Here is a 19,435-nt window from a genome sequence, read left to right as displayed (position 1 = left end):
TGGTATACTTATTGCCCCTATCACGGAACGGTTAGGGTGAAGGTGTGGCCATTTTGGAACAACGGCCTTGGTTTCAGTCTTGGTTAAAGACTGGAGTGGAATAAAGATTAAGGATTACAACTCGCCAATTCGATTTTTGCCTAAACTGCTCCACAAGCACAAACAAATCGACCTCTTGTACTTGAAAACTGAAATTAAGGAAAATTTTTGTTAGTGTTCTCTAATCATTAAAAAAATGTTTTGCAAGCCTGAGCCTATAGGAAGAAGATGATCACAGCATTACTAACGACGAGACTATCGATGATGAGAGCAAATGCGTGCCTTCCAACCGGCCACCTAAATAGGATATGGAGCTACTGATAAAAAAACCTTTGACGCCTACTTGAAGTCTTACGCAAAGCTGGTTGCTATGCATGGTCATTTAACCTTCTTGTAGGGTTAAGTCTCATGAAGACTGCGAGATCGTCCATTCAAACGGTCTTTTAAACTACAGTCCTTATACTGTGATTATTGCTATTGCTCCTTTTAATGTCACAATAAATAATATGACTCATGCTATTTGAACGCCCTACGCGTCATATAAATTAGCTTTCCCCCAAAGCAATGGCTTTAATACCACCGACGCCATTAGCATTTTACCGTTGTTCACCGTTCACAACCATGCTAAGTACTTCATTCAGAAAGCCTAAACTGAACGCTTGCAACACATTTTACTAGGATTGTAGTTGATTTTAATCGACAGCCTCAGAAAATTTGTATCAAAATGCCTAGCTGCTTGTCAACATTTTAGTTTAGACTTTAGTTTTTTTACAGGCATATTTGCCCGTTTTAATTTTGCTAGAAACCAATGCACGGTAACCGCTTATGCATACAGTGTCGCGGTCTACTGGAATACAAATCGAAATTTTATGTTTTATTATGCATTTCTATTTTTAAGATTTCGAAACAATGAAGCTAAAAACAAAAGCTAAAAGCTAAGAACTGCTCTAAAGAAAGAATCTGCTCGTGGATGTCTATTGCAAGTGAACTTACAGATGTTCGAAATGGCTCTAAGCCAAAACATGGACAGTCTGTGATCACTAGAAACTGATCAATTTTCGAAGTCACCTAATTTTACATAACAGAAAAGCTCTAATACTGCAGAAGAGGAACGATTTGCTTTTTGCCATCTACTTTCTCCTAGAACATGCATTGAATCAGCAACCAGCATACACGACCGGTGCAGACTACAAACTTTCCTCAATTCCCTTAAAAATTTCACTTACTCAGAGCATGAATGGAGAATCGAGGTCAGTTTTTCCTACCCTTAACTTTCTAGTATTTGGTTCAATGATGCTAAACTCACACAAGTCTTGCGTCAGTATCATCAAGTAGCACAATAGATGCTCTATTGCAAGCTGATATTATGTCTGCGCGCAACTGCATACCTTTGAAATCAACAAATAATTTCAATCGGCTTTGTTCCCATTTTTTTTTTTATGTACTATGAGCTCCTCAGGCTTTCCCTTATATAGGTTTGACAAAGCTGGCTATATGTGCGCGGGTCCCACTATCTAGGCTAGGCCAACATGATTTATTCCTGTTCCACTTCCTTGCAGGTAACAGTTCCTTTAATTGATGTGTTGGTTTTTGTCGTTTTTTAGCTCGCGCACACATGTATCGAAGGATAGGGGAACGGTCGGACGGACCGATTGAGCGACCCATCGACGACAGCCATGCTTGCAAGTCAACCGGACCGTATAGCAATAGTGATAGCACTAGGAGTAATAGTAGTGGCCTGGGTGTGAGCTGGTTGGGCCCTGCCACTCTCTCTTGAATAGGAGAGGGGTGACGGCGTTCCTGCCCAGCAAGCAGCGATAGGGCCGTACAGCGAGTACAGGGCCGATGTGCATTCGAGGCATTTGCGCGTGCGATTACGGAAAAAAGTGCTTCTCATATTCAGCAAACTGAGGCCAGTGGCAAGCCGAAGGCAGGCACAAGTATAGTCTGATACCAACCAATACCACAACATCAGTACGAACAAGATTGACAAATATCACTGACTCACATGTCTGTTAATGAAGTCTATCTCCGTTAATGTACCATAGTAATAACTGTTGTGTCGTATAATAGAACCAGCCTCAGAAGGACGAAAAGCGACAATCGTATAAGACGTGGGAATGTGGTAGGAAAGATATACGGTGAACGAAGCTTGTGGACTAAATACTTTTCAAGCTGTGTGAATAACAGTGTGTGTGGCGGAAAACGGACGGAAGGCAGCGCAATAACTTTGAATAAACGATCGCAAAGGCAAGGAACCGATATTGTTGTTTCTTCGCATCGTAGGAATAAACATCTGGAAAAAAAGAAGCTGACAGCGAAATAGTGAGAGAAGACGATATATTTTTTAGACTGGAACAGTGGCATCAGAAAAGTTTACGCTACACATAGCCTCTAATCACAACTTTCGTATTAAGTTCCATATGGATTTAAACTGCTACAGTAATGCGGATCTGTCGCAGCAACACCAGAATTCGAAATCCCCCATACCGAAACATAGATAGGCTAGAGTGGAAGGCGGAGGCCGTGCTTGTCTAAAAAGACCGTCTCAATGGAAAGTGCCGTATCACGCACGGTGTATTTACAATTGCATTGTACATTGCAGATTTATGCTGTGTTGTGAAGGAGGAGCGACTCTGCCAGACCGTCTAGAGATGTGGCTTTACAACTTATTGGAGAGGCAGTAATTAGATAAGCAAAGCCACGCAAAACCGAACGTTTTTCACGTATATAAAGTGTTAAAAAAGTGACGACCCAATAGTGTCTGGCATTCGCTAAATTGAATTCTTGTGTTTTTTTTATAGCTGAGATACATGCAAGTAAATGTGTGCGTTCAAGCAGAGCATAAAAAATCTACAGATAATTTTGTCAACTACTCATGTGTGAGCAATTATTAACTATCCATAATAAGTTACCTGGTTTATAGTAGAGGTTGCTAATAGCTATAGTCGATAACAGTAAACTAAAAATCTGAGCCATGTTATAAATTTGACACAACTTTTCAAGGTATGACTGAAAAAACAAATGACTGCTAATTTTCGCAGTAAATTAATAGGTCCATTATGGATGAAGGTCCCGTAAGGCTAGATGAACTGGATAACGATCTGCGGGGCATCCGTTTTTGGTTTGAATATTAACTAATCTTCCTTCGATATGTTATCGTTTAATTCACTTACGTAGGTCAGTGCTGCTCCGTCTACTTTATTCCCCCAAAATGTCAGCTGACGTTAGTCGATATGCATATGATTGATACAAACCATGCATCAAGCGTCCTGTGGTAGGCCATCTCACCTAAGCTAACGCGCATCTCAGCTAGTCAGGCAGTGTTCCTAATAATACGATAATGCATAGACACATAGTACTATTTGTAAATAGTTTTGCTAGTCGTTTGCTGGAAATTATGAGTTGTGGATAGACGGCTGTTTTTTGGTGAAACAGTGAGACCGGGAAAATTTTGATCATGAATGAAATAATTTGTGATGCACCTGATTTTCAGAAGTAAATGGGACTTACCCAAATAAACTACAAATGACCGCCTTATTTCAAAATAATATGATAGGACCTTTTCACGGGAAACAAAACTATTGCATCGCGTATTTCGGACGACAGTTCTACCGCATAAGTCAGTTGGATGATGGCAATTGCGTTCCCACAGTTCTTCGAACAAATATTGAACGCAATTATTTGCGGAAATAATTTGGTTTCAGCGTTGAGAAAATCGTTTTTCCATATTGGGTCAACTACATCAACCACGTCAAAGGTGTCATGTATTCTATGCGACAATCCATTCACATAGCTTTTGCTGTCTCATCAACCCATAACCCCATCCGCCTAGTGAACCGATTCGATCTCGAATAGACTACAAGTATCGATATAAGTGTCCTCTATAAAGTACCACATTAGAGCTATTTCCGCCTTTTTAGCCGTCTCAGTGGGCACAACACTACCTTAACCCGCCGTTAGTTGCATTTTTCAGAATCATATACAGGCCGACCGCCGTCTGCGTAAATTTTTCAAGCTACTTTATGATTTCCTAAAACTGGTGTTATCTATTCAGGAGGATAATTGTTTAAACTCGTTTACGACTCTAATACCACCAATCAATTGATAGAATACAATTTCTGGATGCAACACTGCAAGCTAGTCGCTCTGATTGTCAAATACCAAACATTTGGGTATATATATAATATCGAAGGATATTTTATTTGACTTAAATCTGACGAATTTCTTTAAAAGGTAGTAAGGCCGAAATGAATAGCCTTTGATGAGGGTGTTTCGCCATATCTTACGTAACGTACATTCAAAGAGATCTAAGGATTTTGTTGTAGCATACACGGATACAGCAATTGTCAAAAAAAATTGTAGTTTCAAACTTCAGACCCATTTCATCACGCATACAGGTGCGTGTCGATGGTCGATTGCGGGATATATTAGCATCACATAAGAGTAAAGTATTTTAATGAAATGATTATTTACACAGAGACCTTACATACATTTCTAATTTTAGGTAAATTAAATCATGCGGGCTGAAAAGAGATTAATATTCATGGACCAGCAGTGCAGTATTGCCATTCAATGTTTTCACGGGATAAGTATCTTAAAGATAAAAGAGAGAATTGAAAAACGGAGAAAAAGGTGCCCTGTTACAATCAATAGTGCCTTAACTACATACAACACGAGTGTTACGTTTCAATGAAAACAGCTGGGAATACATCATTGTCTGTCTTTTATCAAAATGTGAATTCTTATAAAAATTGAGCTAGAAGAGTGACAGGTCCATAATTGACTCCCGAAGACGCTGGAGTCTTGATTAATCACCTCGTGCATTTTAAGCACTACAGGAACGTTCAGCTTCCTCGATTTTTACCTTTACCTAAATCTCTTCAAGTACACCAGCGAAGCATTTTCATTTTACGCCAGGAGATAAATTCACCGCTCTGTCTAAAACGCCAACACATTTGAAACATAATTAAACACAATACAGAATATAGCAGTTTTGGCCTATCTTCTCCGAGGTAAGGCCAGGGCTTATTTACGTTCCACCATTTCCACATTCGACCCTATTGCGGAAACTTTGCTCACATTCCCAATTGAAAAAAATATTCGGTAAAATAAAGGTCCATACTACCAACATAACTAACTACCACGCGAGTTGTATTGATCGTCCCGCTTTGCGTCTGTTTTTTTGTATAACCTAAGCCTGTCACCGTAATTGTTTTTCTACTCATTAACACAAGCCTGCAAGCTTAGTTTAAAATATTTTTAAAAATTTTGTCTAAGCTTAGATTCTGCGCCCATGATCCGAGCGCGTAGAAAATATTAGTGTGCACTATGCAATTTCACGGAATTTTGTACCGCCTTAGCGCTGTACTCAAAAATCAAATGCACATAGAGTACCTCGAATAGCTATATATCTTTATTGTTGCGAAAGGACCTACCTAGGCACGAGCGTAGTGATCAGGGCGAAGTCATTAAGCCTAAAGGCGATTAATAATCGTCAAAGAAGCCGATTCAATTCAAATAACGAGAGGGTTGGTGAACCCACACAGCTCGCTATGATTAAGCTAACAGTGGTAGTTTTATTTGTAGTAACTATATGTACATGCTTGGGGGCTGTTTAACCTAAAGAAAGTGTCGGGCTTTATACAACGTTGTGCTTAAAGAATTGTGAAACACCCGATTGAACGTCTACCCAACAGATAAACATAGGCTTACTACATAATAGAAGTAGAAGTAATTTTTCTTTTTAATACAAAATGAAAGGTTATATCAGCAGCTGTATGATAAGAATATTCTCAACCAATTAAAATTTGCCATGAAATCAGATATTATCCTAAGCGACAAGGAGTTATACCGGGAAGAAGTTGGAGTAGAGCTAAACAGGTCCACAAGCTGATTTGAAATAATGTGAACTTATCTTATTTAAGGATAAATGTGATAGTTAAAATGTGCCACTTCACTTGAAAGTAAAAATGATCGAAGCTTCACTTCGTAACGCTGCTTTGTAGTATCATGCAACTGGCTCGATCAGAGCGAGGTTTCTTCTGGCAATTGTCATGGCATTAATCCTTGTATAAATATGTCCCAGTACTCGGATCGTTAGCTATAATTACTTTAAAGGGCTAGGTCCTAGCATAAAACAGAGTGTACCTACGCTTAATCTGCACCTATAGACACCTCTATAGACAAACGCATTACCCTCTGCGCTGTTGCAAGGACTATAAATATCTACCTAGAAATTTTAAAATATAACAACGCATGATCATAAATTCTATTCGCAATAGCATATCATTAGCTTTGAAAAAGGAATCCTCTTATGTTCGCAGATTCAAGCTTCGAGTTTAATGTATATACAATTTAATTTTAAAAAAAAGCACGAAAAAACGTGTCCGTTTCTGAATGCATTTAAACCCTAGCCACAAAAGTAGATAACACGATGGCTGGCTTCAACCAGCGGCAACCTACGATCGTTAAGTTCTTAAGTGTTTATTGTAAGTTTAAGAGTGCGCATGGCGGTTTTCATTCAAGAGCAAGACATTGAATTAATTTCTTATTAGACTTATTAGAGTCTTAGACTTATTTGTGCGCATTTTAATATTTTACAATGTACAATTTGTATGCTTAAATCATACAGATACGCCTCTTTTCAGTCTGACTCGAAAAAATGTTCTTCGCGTTTCACGTCCGGCGTTAGGCATTACTTTAGGCGGTTGGCGCTCCCACCACGAAAAGAAATGTGTTTACCCCCGCAATCGATCCTATGGGATCGCGTTTGGGACTTCCATCGGAAAACATGTGAGCCACTGCACTATCATGACGATTGTAAGGTGGGCACAAAGCTACCATCATTTAACCAGGTGCATTCACATTTGCAAGCATTACTGCAAAAACGTTTTTTGTAAAACATCGTTTTGTAGTGAACATATCTTCATTGATTGGTATGACTTGCTCTCTGTAAAACTGCATCAGGCCGTCGCCCTGAACCTCAGCCGCCATTATGGAAACACCCCCAGGGGAGAAACGCTTTAATGACTTGTCTCATCTTTTTTGCGTGATTTCCACATTGCATCGGTAAGGTATCTTGCTATTGGACTAGTTGTTGGTATCCTACATTGAACCGTTGAAATGTTTCTTCTCTTTAAAAGGCTGTCTTAGATCCAGCATATCGGTTTTAACAGGACAGTCACCAGGAGGATCGGCTGCTATTGATGATGCAACCAGGACTGTAGTGCATTCACCCTGCCCAAAGGCGCGCTACCAGTATTGTATCAACAACCAGCAAAATACGTATATAGCGGTGTCCATTTTTTTAGCTACACTTGTCACAGTTTATCTTAGCCTTCTCTAGTTTCACTTGGCCGCGAAATATAAGGCGAGAATGATACGAGCGAACCCTATTTTTTGCATTAGCGGCAAGTCTTAATCATTTATGAATACGATCTTGTTCTTGACTCTAGAAATTATCCTTTTTAGTTTATCCAAAGTATACACTGATCTGATTTGAAATTCAAACGAAAAAAAATACCAATCAGTGCTTGATTTGAAACGCTTCGTATGATGACAGTGGTCCATAAAAATATTGCAAATTCAATAATGCCCCGCAGCCGTATTAACCTAGCGATTTTCCCCACTCATGACTTGATGTCGCTCACGGAAACCTTAAACTCTCCTGAATTCTGATTTTAATGTGCTGTAACACTTTATGGCGAAAAACCATCTCTTCGACTAATCCACTATAAGACTACAATCAAAACTCTTTACATATATATATATATATATATATATGTTTACGATCAGTCTCGTGAAGACTCTAATTAAAGCTACTACAATACATAAACATGAAAAGTAGAGTTATAAAAAAAAACAATCGGAATTCGTTCTGACAACATTTTCGCTTCGAAAACTTACAATGGAAAATTGGGAATCGGATAGGAATCAGGATGATATTTCACTGTTTATTTAGTTTACGTACATCGTCGATGACGATCAACATCATTGTGTAGCTAAAGTTGCTCCTCTATGTTTCTCTGTTGTTTCAGATCGCAAGCGACAACATAACGGCAGGACATGGGCGATGACAACTACGAATATTCAAGAGGTAACTTGAAATATTTCTGCTATTTTTTCGACACACCCACACCAGTTACATTTACAAGTAATAAAGACGAAAAACCTAGCATCTGGCGGTTGAAGTACCGTTCCTGTCGTTAGTACTACTACTCTCTGAACAAGCTTTTTATTTCTATCTGCGCATTAGCGTTGATTTTCTATTAATCACAGCCGTAACATCTATCGGAGATGATTAATTTTTTTTGAAGAAACAACTTGAATATTTCAGATCCTGCAATAGAGAGAATAGTTAAAACTTGTGGTACAATAACGTACTAGTGCGTTTACAGTAGCTGCGTATTAAAGATAATTTAGAAAGAGATCTTCCCCATTTTGCAACGCAAAGCGCAAAATCCAATGTGTAGTTGAGAGACAATTTTGTATAGCCTACTAATCGCCGAAGAAATTTTACATACTCTTTAATCAACTGGCTAATCTTGAAAAGCGCAGATTGATGAATGACCATCGTCCGTCGATCTTTTGCGAAGCCGCACCAAAAAAATTGGTTTTAACCAAAACTGACGGAGTGTATTGTAAAAGACGATACGACCCACAAGTCAATAGTCTGCTAATAAAAAAACGATCGCTCCAAACTCGACATTTAATGCACTTTTCTGACATAATCAGATCTTTGAAAAGGAGATATATTGAAAAAGTGCTGCAATAATAATAAATCAGACAGCTAAATTTGTCTCTGGAAGTAATTATTACAGATAGAGCAATGCATGGTTCGTCTGAATAAACAACGAATTGTTACACGCACACATGTAAATTGGTATGCGTGACAGAACAGGTGTAAAATAGCCAAAAACAATGCTTGAAACAATAAACCATCAAATAATATTTACAAAATTATGCCTGTTTAGGTAAAATTATAATTGCGATTTAACCATGTGCCCAAAATGCTTTTAACTTCATTCTAGTCCATTCATTGCTTAATGTTACCTTACCAATGACTCTCAGCCCTCGACGCGTCAATGAACCGAAACGGTAAAAGCCAGGCACCACTCCGTCTTACGGAGCGCACCTAATGACCGAAGGCCATTTCATATAATATGACAGTCCTATTAGTGATAATTAGTTCATCTTGTGTCAAATTGGGTAGATTCTGTCGCGACCTTGCTTGCGGAGCTTTTGCCAGAACTTAGTGTGGACCTGTTAACATAGAAGATGTGCGGACTGCCTCACTGTACCAAATTGTAACATTAGCTCAAAGTATTCTACGGTCAGCGGTAACGTTCTGACAATCACATATCTGTGTGTCATCTAATGTTTTTTACCTATGGGTGGCGACTGTCTTTAGCACTGACAGAACCTACGAGTGCACACAGAGTAGACAAGATTGACCTCGCTATTCGTATATATAGGACGATGACCTGAATGAAAAGTGTAGATAGAGCAAACAAACGAGCGGGGTATATTGCGCTTCAGCAATGTTAGATAACGATTGTATAAAGAAAAGTTTGCAGAGAGGTTCTTCCGTGTTTTACATTTAATAGTCGCCAGCTGTATGATCTATTCTGTCTGCGAAATCAACTATAGGTAGGGAAAACTCAGCAAAAGCCATTCGTATGATAGGGAAATCTACGGGTTTATTACTTACCTGCTACTAAATAGGAGCTCACTTGTCTGAGGTTATCAATAGAGCTGGTTCATCTTAGGAAGTGTATGAATAGTTTTATTCGCATCTAGCTATATGGAGGTTGCCGAACAGTGTAGACAAAATATAGTCGTATCTGACTAGCTATACCCGGCATTATATATACACGCATTCAGATTCTAAGATATCGACATATTCGAAAAATGGTTTAAAAAGTTATAAGGTTTCGAAAAGTTAATTTTAGTTGATTAGTTTAAATAGAAAATAGTTTTGTTCTTAATCTAACACAGTATCTAACAGAAAAGCTGTTTTTTTCAAAGAAGTTTTATAAATCATTCCAAAGGACCAGGTAAAGCTTTCATGACTTAGATATAAAATTGAATGTCATACATAGATAAATGAACGTCACGAACCAACCCAAAGCGTAAGATATGTCCTCGGGTTACAACACTAAACTGTTCAGTAGTATATACGGCGATTAGTATAAAGCTCGAAACGTCCCCTACGACTCTAATCATGCTGTATTTGTGCTAAATAATGAGTGAGAACAAGTGGAATATATTTGATTTCATTGACTCTCCTTTCCACGGTACCGTGGAAATCACGGCACTTCATTAACAAACATTTTAATAGAAACTTACAGACACACCTCTAATGAACTCTGATGTGTAACGATATAAAGTAATGTGACATCTCTTCCTCAAACAGGCAAAGGTTTAGCGCAACTTGCCCAAAGTCTGCGTGATTACGTCTGGTGGTGAGTCTGATCTGGCGCAGATTAGCTAGAGCGTCTGACTCAGGTGCTATAACGTTTCTAGACATCTTCAATAATGCTTCGTCCGTTTGCGGCTTGTTTGACCCTCTGTATCGTGCATCTGTGCCACACCCTGCGATATGGGGGCCATAGCATTTTTTTACAGAGATATTAGTGTCGATTTCGGCACAGTGGCGCCTTCGTAATGTACCCTGGTCATTTCCTGTGGGCGCAATATGGATTGTCATTACAGTTTTTCAATTATGAACAGCATCAGAGGTAATCGAGAACTGTGCATGTAAATGAGCTCCACCCTATCTATAAACTCATATATTCTCTAAGGCGAATCTGATATATTGAAAGGTCAGATATTAACGATTTTTTAACACGACTGCCTTGAAATCTCAGATAATATGCGTCGACTCAAATTGGCATTGGTGTCATCTGAAAGCCGATATTTGACAATGGCTCGCGTAAAAAGACCGAAATACCTTTATTCAGACTAAAAATAAAGCACCTTAAATCTAGATGGATATTCTGCAGAAATTCATTACTTGTTACCATTTTATAATAACGGAGGCGCAAATGCTGTCCAGGCCTATTAAAGAATGTCTGCTGTTTATGGTGAAAATGCGTTATCGATACAACAGATTAAATATGTTCCTGGCGCTTTTATTCTGGAAATTTCGACATGAATAATGCTCCTCGTCATAATCGGCTCGTTATTAAAAAAGAATCGATGAAATTATTGACGAAGTTGAGCAGGACAGGACACTATCAGACCTAAAGCTCGAAACATTAATTTCTAGCGTAGACTTTACCAGATATTTTAATATATAATAATATAAAAGGGATTCGGTAAAATATGATAAAATGTATATAGAGATCAGCCACATTTTTGTCTTACGTTTTTGTGCTCATCGAGTTTTAAGCGTATGGGTTGATGCAGTGAAATAAATCCACATACGCGTCATAGGCAAGTCGATCTTGGACAATAACTATCCTGGGTCACGCAAATAAAGCAGACTGATCCCCATACAGTCAAGCACAGAGAATTCCTGCAATTGCAGTATCATGGAAAAGTTCTTACTTATATATACGGAACGAAGAAAATCAAATGCATTTCCAAATATATTATTCACTTTTGTATTTCATCTTCAAAAACATTTATCGTTAGACATAATCGTAATAAAAAAAACAGCAAACGTTGAGACCTCTAATATCCAAGCGCCTGAATTTGGTTAAAAGCTGCCAGTCTGTGACCATTTACTTACTACAGCCAGGATTAGAAGCTTTCTCAGTATTTTGAAAAATGTAAAAAAAGATTAACCTAGCGGAAACTTGTTTGTCTGACATGTTTTTCTTCCGTTACGACTGCTGCATCCAAAGGCAATTTGTCCAATGGTTCGAGCACGCTTCTCATCCACTAAGAAAGTATTCAGGCGCATTTGAAGACTTCGCTCGTATACTTATCTTCAGGTTGACTGTGCGTTCAGTCGTGCGGGTATATCGATCTAGCGTTTGACCGTCCGTATAATCCTACTTGTTAATCGTTGGCTTTGCGTATCGCATTGATTCGATAGCTACTATCATAATTTGTGAATCGATGAATAATACTGCCATAATCTCGTTTTTGTTTCCCTTAAAGAAGAGAATTACTCGAAGCTGTTTGTTTCACCCCGTGGAACAGAACGTCATACACAATGTGATTCCAGGGCTACGATTGCAACCGACATGAATCCGTCGTGTTTCATTATCTTTTCCTATCATGACTTCGTCATCACTTAATGTTTGATACGTTAGATGACAAATGCCGTTGCCTCAGTGGCCGTTAATCCTGTTAGTTTGATATTTTCGATCGAAAATGTAAACATTTCGCGTAATATATCACTACGTTCATTATCGCATTCTCAGAATGAAGATCATGATGAGATTCGTGTTCTAAGTAGAAGTATAGGCAAATACCAGATTCTTAGTAAATTTGCCGGCAGAAATAAGGGTAAGTCTGCCGCATATTTACCAAGTTGCGCTCGACTCGTTTGTGGCGACAGCCAAGACGAGAACATCGATAACACCAGAAATGGTATCGATGCTTCGCGACTAATGCGGATTAATAGTTTTTATCACCAAATCGCCTTCCATTGCGTCGCATCGTTGTCTATTGTAAGTATCATTGCCTGATAAACACGTTCGCTACGGATGCATAAGCGTAACTGTCTCGAGTTTTAAGCCCGATACTGGCATTAAACACCATAGGTTCTAGCGGTTGGCTCCTTTCAATGCGAAAAAACGTCTGTCTACGCGTGGTTGCTTCGAACCGTGCGTTCCTGAGTTTGATAGACTAACACAGAAGCTCATACACGGAAATATAAAACTGTAGTATCTGCCAGTTACCGTTGTACTGATTTAACTATACCAAGCCAAGGGTTTTCATTTTTCCAGAAAGTATAAATACGCCTATCTAGGCCAAAAAATATTCGAAATACCAGGCACTAAATAACACAAAACTATAGTGTTCAAAGCGTTGACTTGCGTTGTTTGTTGTTCTTTTAATATAGAAACAGTGCATGCGAGTTTGCACCCAGAGAAGCGGTTCGACTTGGAGTGCCCTAAGCATACGATTCTTATACGAAAGCATCTCTACTATTCAACGGCTAGTAGAAAAGTTCTAACAATGGTACGACGTCCCACCTTTGTGGGTTGAGTATTCAACCCAGCAGGCGATAATCTGAACGATCTCTGAAAGAGGACAAAAAGACATATTCACAACTACCAATTACTGAGGTGTTACGGTTGGTACCGTGTGATTTCGTTACCAGCGACATATTGATTATCGACAATCATGACGCGCACCAGCAATTGCCTTAAAATACGGAAATGCCCGTATTTCTGTTTTACGTAGCGGTCGATCCCTTTGTAAGGTTTTCTTAAAAATACCACACAATTATAATATATTTGACGATATACATATGTTTCGCGCTTTTTAACAGATATAACTTTTTATTCACACAAACATACTATCATATGGGGAAAACAGGCGGAAATGACATATGAAAATATACTATGGCGAAAAAGTTGGACTTTAATGTAGTATGGTGGTTTGCCTGTGTGTGCCGGCAATGGTGTACTGGTAACGTGTTTGCTTGTTAACCTAAAAGACAGGTGAAGTCCTTGAAATTGAGTTGAAAGTTAAAATGAGCTGAAATTCGTTTCGTGCCGGAAGCCTATCGTATCGAACCAACTCCAAACACTTTTTGCCTTTACGTCCTAGTTATGAGATCAACATTCGATACTGGTTTAATCATTACTTAAAAGCAATTAGCCAAATGATTAAGCGTCTAATTATGGATAGTACGAAGCATATAGTCGGCTCATTTTACTGTAATACAAATGTCGATCAGCGGCTCCTACGACTTATGCCAAGTACTGTTTGTGGTTTAGCCCCTTTTTCGGTTCGTTCAGACTCGGCTTGATTTGTAGATACATTAGTAATACTCGAAATTATATTGTGGTCCCCATATCCGGAGGCAGTGAGAAACCGTCTAACCTAATTAGCTGATATAAAGGATCCAGTTATGTGTTGGATAATTATCATTAGAATTCACTGAACATACATTTCTTTCATTTTGTTTACTTTTAAACAATCGAACCGACACTGATAAAAATGCCAACTGTTCTATGGTAAAAATTGCACCCCCAGAAAGAACTGCTTTCTCCTATTGAGGTTAGTCAAGCTGCGGCAGTAGCATAAACGTATACTATACTTAGCTGATTATAAATAGATATTTTGGTCATAAGCTGTACACTGGCAGTTTAAAATACACATCGTGCGGCTCAGTCTATATCAATGATTACTACACATATGCGACTCATTTCCTACGGTACTAAAACAAATTTTATTTATTTACAGCCTTTATCAAGCGCATGTTAAATCTCAGTTTTGATTACTGAAAGTCATGAATTCAGTTAAAAAAAATCGCTCTCATGCATCATGTGGCACATACCTAATGTGAAAATTACAGTAATACCACACATATATACACATACATATATTAGAGTTTGAGTAAATAAATTTATTTACGTTAGTCACGTTCAGCATTGGCCCACTTCCTTTATTCTATAGGCCGTAACATCGTCGGCGTCCTGTTACATTCATCTTTACAGTAGAATATATTTACCATGGAGATGCAAGTTTCGGGCTCTCTCGCAAGCCATCGCGCTCGACGGTGGAGTGTTACCTTGGAGTGACGTGTCTTCATCGCGCTTTACCGTTCGCCTGTATGGTTGAAAAAACATAGCACATGCACTGGTTACCCTAATACGTTCGGTGTAGCGTTGGCAATAACAATGCTACAAGAAAAGTTGGCTTCGGTAGTTCGTTATGGCTGAAAGAATAGATTTTTATAAAATCACGGAATACAAATAACAAATAAGGCCGCTGGCTTTCTTCAATCAGAGTGTTTCCCTCCGTTCCAGTATAAGTTTTCCGGGTTAATTATTCGATTCCTTTGAATCAGTGATGTTTCGTAGTATTGAGCAGTGATTATTTTTGAGGGACACCTTGCCAGAAGCTACAGGAGATCTTCTTTGCGGCGTCTGATAGCTACCGTCAGTTGAATCGCACAGGTTTGTAATTGAATGCGCAGAAAATTTAAATTCGCCTCAGTTTTAACATAGACAAAGAATTACAAGGTGATGTTACTCGCTAACGGATTGTACAAGCAGCGGACCATCGGAAATCTTACGTCGCGAAAAGAAGACGTCAAATATAGATCAGCTGTTGCGTTAAAATAACGACTTTAAACGTGCACCTTCATAGAAGTGGTTGATGTTTTACGTCCGTAATCGCTATTTCAAATGGCTCTGCTCGTGTATTTGCATCATTCACATACGACGAACTCTAATTTTGGCAATCTTCTGCGTTCTACGTCTGAAATTGCCGTCAAAGTCAACTTCGTAAAACTCAGTAGAACTTCATGGAGATAGGATGCGCCGTGAAGCTGCAGAGGCTTCTGTCATTCGAATTCTCCTCCTTAGATTAATGTTCGGATGCTTTCTTTTTTTTATTATTTTGACGCCTGACAGTGATTCGTATCCGCCAGGAAACGGTTCTCGTGGGTAAAATCAACTGTATGATTGCCTGTGAAGCGTGCCCCAATTACTAATCTAACTGTTTTAATCATCCAGATCAGTATCCTACTAGTCCAAATTGTCCGCTAATATTTCTTCTCGAGATGCCCGTGAGGACGCAGTGGGAACGCATTTGCCTACCACAGTGAGGTCTAAGTTCAAAACCGTGTTCAAACAGGCCTCGTTTCATGCTGGAAACACCCATCCGACATGGATACATAAAAACAATAAGTAAGCACCGAAGTCACTTTTCTCGATCGATTAAAAACTAAATTGGATAACAGATAAAAACTGGGTGAGACCATACTATTCTGCGGTTGCCCACGACGGCAATGAGATTACGTCATTTCTATAAAGTGAGTATTGGCTTTTAGTGTATATTGCACAGGTCATTGCTTGATTCCGCTCAACCTTTTCAATAGTTTGACCTGCGATCTAGTTTAATCACCGTCGCATTCGGCGGACGAGCGGCTTCATGGCTTATGTGATATACATCTTACCAAAGCGAAAATCCTTGCGGTGTGAAAATGGGTTGACGTCCATCATCGAAATGGTGAAATTAGTATGTCTTGTCTTATTATGAATCACATGTGGAGATGCTGGAGGAGACCTAATTTGTCAACCGATATGAGCATAACCCAGATGCTTCTGCTTCGTACGCTTCGAAAAGTTTTCCCATTTGCATAATCTTGAAGAAGTTTATTTGTAGGCTTCATATGCTAGTCGTTATTCTTAAGGACAAAATCCCTCTGCGTAAGATTTGGTCGGCTCGTTGCGCGGAGAAGAAGTCCTTTATATACTAAAACCTTTGAGCCCCGACGCACGTACATTTCCTCTTGGATTCAAATACATCATCACTGATCAGGGCTTTAATGAATTTTTTTTTGATAAAAATTGCGTAAGGTTATGTCGTTTCGTAGAGCTTAAACCTAATGGTTCTTAAATTTTTCAGTCAGGCATATTGCTTTTATTCGGTTAAGCCAAGCATCATAAAGAAAGAAAGCAGTTGTTGTTAAAAAAAGTCCTGGTGACAATTACAAACTCAGTTATCAGGTCGTTCCGTATATCGTGAATGAACGAGTAGACGGAGTATACAGATATCCATATGCTGTTTAGGTTCAAAAATTGCATGTTCGGACACTGCCTAGCAACAAAAAGGATTGTACCCAATCAACCTGAAAACTCTTTTTACCTTTTCGTCCCTCAGTAGTAGAATAGAATCGATATCTGCCGACCCCAAAGACAAGCCACAGATTATTGAGCTTGCCAGATATGTCAGCTTTATCCTAGATTTAGAGTTAAATCATCTTTCTGCTAGCTATGAACCTAAAGTGAACACAAAACCGTCTCTACTTAGGAGTGATTCTTACAAATGTAGATTCTTTGGTGATACATTTACTTTGAACTCACTTATAACCTAGTAGCGTTAATCAGCGATTTGTAATTCATATCCGCTTGCGTTAATAATGCGAATTACTCAAATTTTATGGGTTATTAAAGTAAAACTACAGTTGAGGCATCTCGAACACCGCTTGCCTGCAGTACTGTCTGTTACCTTAAGTGAAATGCTCTCTGAAAGATTAAAGGCAGGTTCCCATATCCAATTCCATGCTATTCGTTCCAAATCCTAGATTGTTAATAATTTGACATGATTTCTATCCTTCTTTTTTTTTATGTGTTACCCATTATGTAGTACATAAGCTGACAGAGGCTCAGAAAAGTGAACACAACGGCGTCAGAATGGCGGCGGACTATAGTAATAATCGGCGGTACTCCGCAACAGATTCTAAACCTGGTAAGAATCACCAGGATAATGATGAAAGTACTCGCCTCGAGCGAACTCTCGGTCTTATGAGCGGAGTGACCCTAATCATCGGAACGATGATTGGTAAGCACATTATTTATCTTTTACCTGATGCATCTTACTAATTACAGTGAGGGATAAATAGAATTCGATGTTTTTTCCGTACTCCTGTCAGCGAATGTTTCATGGTCCTTGATAATAAATTAATTTCCATATTAAATTTGGCGAGCTTCCTAAGCATTTTGTTCCTGCACACAAAAAGCTATTCAGCTGATTAAAATAATAGCATGTGCAATATTATACATTCGGCGTTCGCGTCTATGTGCCCCAAAGATCGCCCTGAAACTAAGGAACCCAAACTGTCTATCTTCTGGCAATAGGCTCAGGTATATTCGTGTCGCCCAAAGGCGTTTTTGAGCGGACCGGGTCCGTTGGACTGACGTTGGTCGTCTGGGCAGGTTGCGGACTGCTATCGCTATTCGGATCGCTAAGCTTCGCCGAGTTGGGAACAATTATTAACAAAAGTGGCGGTGACTATATTTACATCTACGAATGCTTCCGCGGCTACTGTGGTGGCTCAATTCCAGCTTTCATTCACGCATGGACATTTGTACTCCTGCTCAAGCCGGCGTCACTCGGCATTATGGCGCTCTCATTCGCCAAATACTTAGTTGCCCCATTTTTCCTCACATGCAGTGACATCCCTCAAGAGCCAATGAAACTGATAGCGCTTGCCTGCATAGGTATGTATGTAACACGGTGCGTGCATGATTTAGCGCAATAACGTATTCAGAAGTAGTACACCGCGAATATATATATATTGTTGGTTCGATCTATCTAGATCTGTGATATTTCCACTGAGAACGATACTACTCAAGAATGGTAATACAAAGAAAAAATAAATAATATCACTCAGTTAATACGTGATTTGATACGTGACGTAGACGGGCTGTTTTGTATCTATAATAGCAATTTGCCTAGGCAGCAAAATAATAGGTGCAATACCCTGTCCCATCAGAACTCCCATAATTCTTTTCAGAACGTTTATCAGAACTGCACAGGTTGATTTAATTACCATGTAATTAAAAGTATTAAATCGCAGAAAAATATCCGTGAATAAATGAGCATGCCTTTAAAAAAATAATTGGTTCACGCACAGCAAATCATATTATGTTCGACATCTATAATATGCGCTAAGTCAGTTTTAGTCAGCTCAGTTATTTTTATTTTTATAGCTCTGGTGACTTACATCAACTGTGCAAGCGTCAGTGTTGCTTCGCGTATTCAAACGGTGTTTACCATCGCGAAGCTGTCTGCCATTGTAGCCATCATTCTAGGAGGCTGCTACTGGATAGCTATGGGGCGAATTGAGCATCTTGCCAAAGGTTTTGAGGGCTCTACCACGTCGTTCAGCGACATTGCCACAGCGTTCTACTCTGGGCTCTGGGCTTACGATGGTTGGAACAACCTCAATTATGTTACTGAGGAGCTCATCAACCCCTATGTGTAAGGACCTATGTATAGAGGGTTAGATTTGATTGAAAAAAGTGAAGCTCTCCTTATACTAAGAAATTCACTTAAATTTGTGGTATGATAAACGTGATTTGTATCTAAAAAGTAATTTTTCTCTACTGTATATATCCGGAGATGCTGTGCCGTACAGCTATGGTTGAATCGTCTACATGTCATTATTCCAGTAATCTTCCCCGCGCTATCTGGATTGCAATACCTATGGTAACGCTATGCTATGTACTCATTAACGTCGCCTACCTGACTGTCCTCTCCAGCGTCGAATTCCTCGCATCTGAAGCTGTTGCAGTAGTAAGAATTCGATATTCTTTCTATCGCTATCGATATGCATTTTTCCTCCAATTTAATTGTTTCATTGAGAAATATTGTACGTGTCTTATTTGAATAGTCATCACAGCAAGGAGAACTATTATCTTTTGACCTGTCAAGTCTATTAGGTCTTTTACGCTTAAATCCCAAAATATATATA

The 19,435-nt window shown here is 39.0% G+C and overlaps 1 protein-coding gene and 1 long non-coding RNA gene across 6 annotated transcripts in view; one reads left to right on the top strand and one right to left on the bottom strand.

Moving 5' to 3' along the window:
* Positions 1–991: 991 nt before the first annotated feature.
* Positions 992–19,435, top strand: part of LOC111273818 (b(0,+)-type amino acid transporter 1) — a 20,944-nt gene continuing 2,500 nt past the window's right edge. The window contains exons 1-7 of one of the 4 annotated variants that reach the window (XM_022855795.2): positions 992–1,289; positions 1,644–2,289; positions 8,079–8,137; positions 17,326–17,520; positions 17,817–18,179; positions 18,672–18,942; positions 19,134–19,257. In XM_022855795.2, the coding sequence (XP_022711530.1) occupies positions 8,107–8,137; positions 17,326–17,520; positions 17,817–18,179; positions 18,672–18,942; positions 19,134–19,257 (984 nt within the window). In that variant the 5' untranslated portion in view covers positions 992–1,289; positions 1,644–2,289; positions 8,079–8,106. Of the gene's footprint in view, positions 1,290–1,643; positions 2,365–8,078; positions 8,138–14,827; positions 15,129–17,325; positions 17,521–17,816; positions 18,180–18,671; positions 18,943–19,133; positions 19,258–19,435 lie in introns of those variants that run through there. The other 3 variants (XM_022855791.2, XM_022855792.2, XM_022855794.2) reach the window with 3 other exon arrangements.
* On the bottom strand, positions 9,713–15,140 carry LOC111273820 (uncharacterized). 2 transcript variants are annotated; one of them, XR_015316092.1, is made up of 4 exons: positions 15,063–15,140; positions 14,681–14,778; positions 11,410–11,560; positions 9,713–10,725 (listed from the first exon to the last, which is right to left on the bottom strand). It is a non-coding gene; the product is annotated as an uncharacterized LOC111273820 (long non-coding RNA). The 2 variants fall into 2 exon arrangements; XR_002688048.2 differs by lacking the exons at positions 14,681–14,778; positions 15,063–15,140 and adding an exon at positions 11,833–12,034.

This window comes from Varroa jacobsoni, unplaced genomic scaffold, assembly GCF_002532875.2.
Source record: "Varroa jacobsoni isolate VJ856 unplaced genomic scaffold, vjacob_1.0 scaffold_228, whole genome shotgun sequence".
In the NCBI taxonomy this organism is placed as follows: Eukaryota; Metazoa; Arthropoda; class Arachnida; order Mesostigmata; family Varroidae; genus Varroa; species Varroa jacobsoni.
The sequence above is the reverse complement of the archived record's forward strand: the minus strand, read 5'-3'. Positions and strand labels throughout refer to the sequence as shown.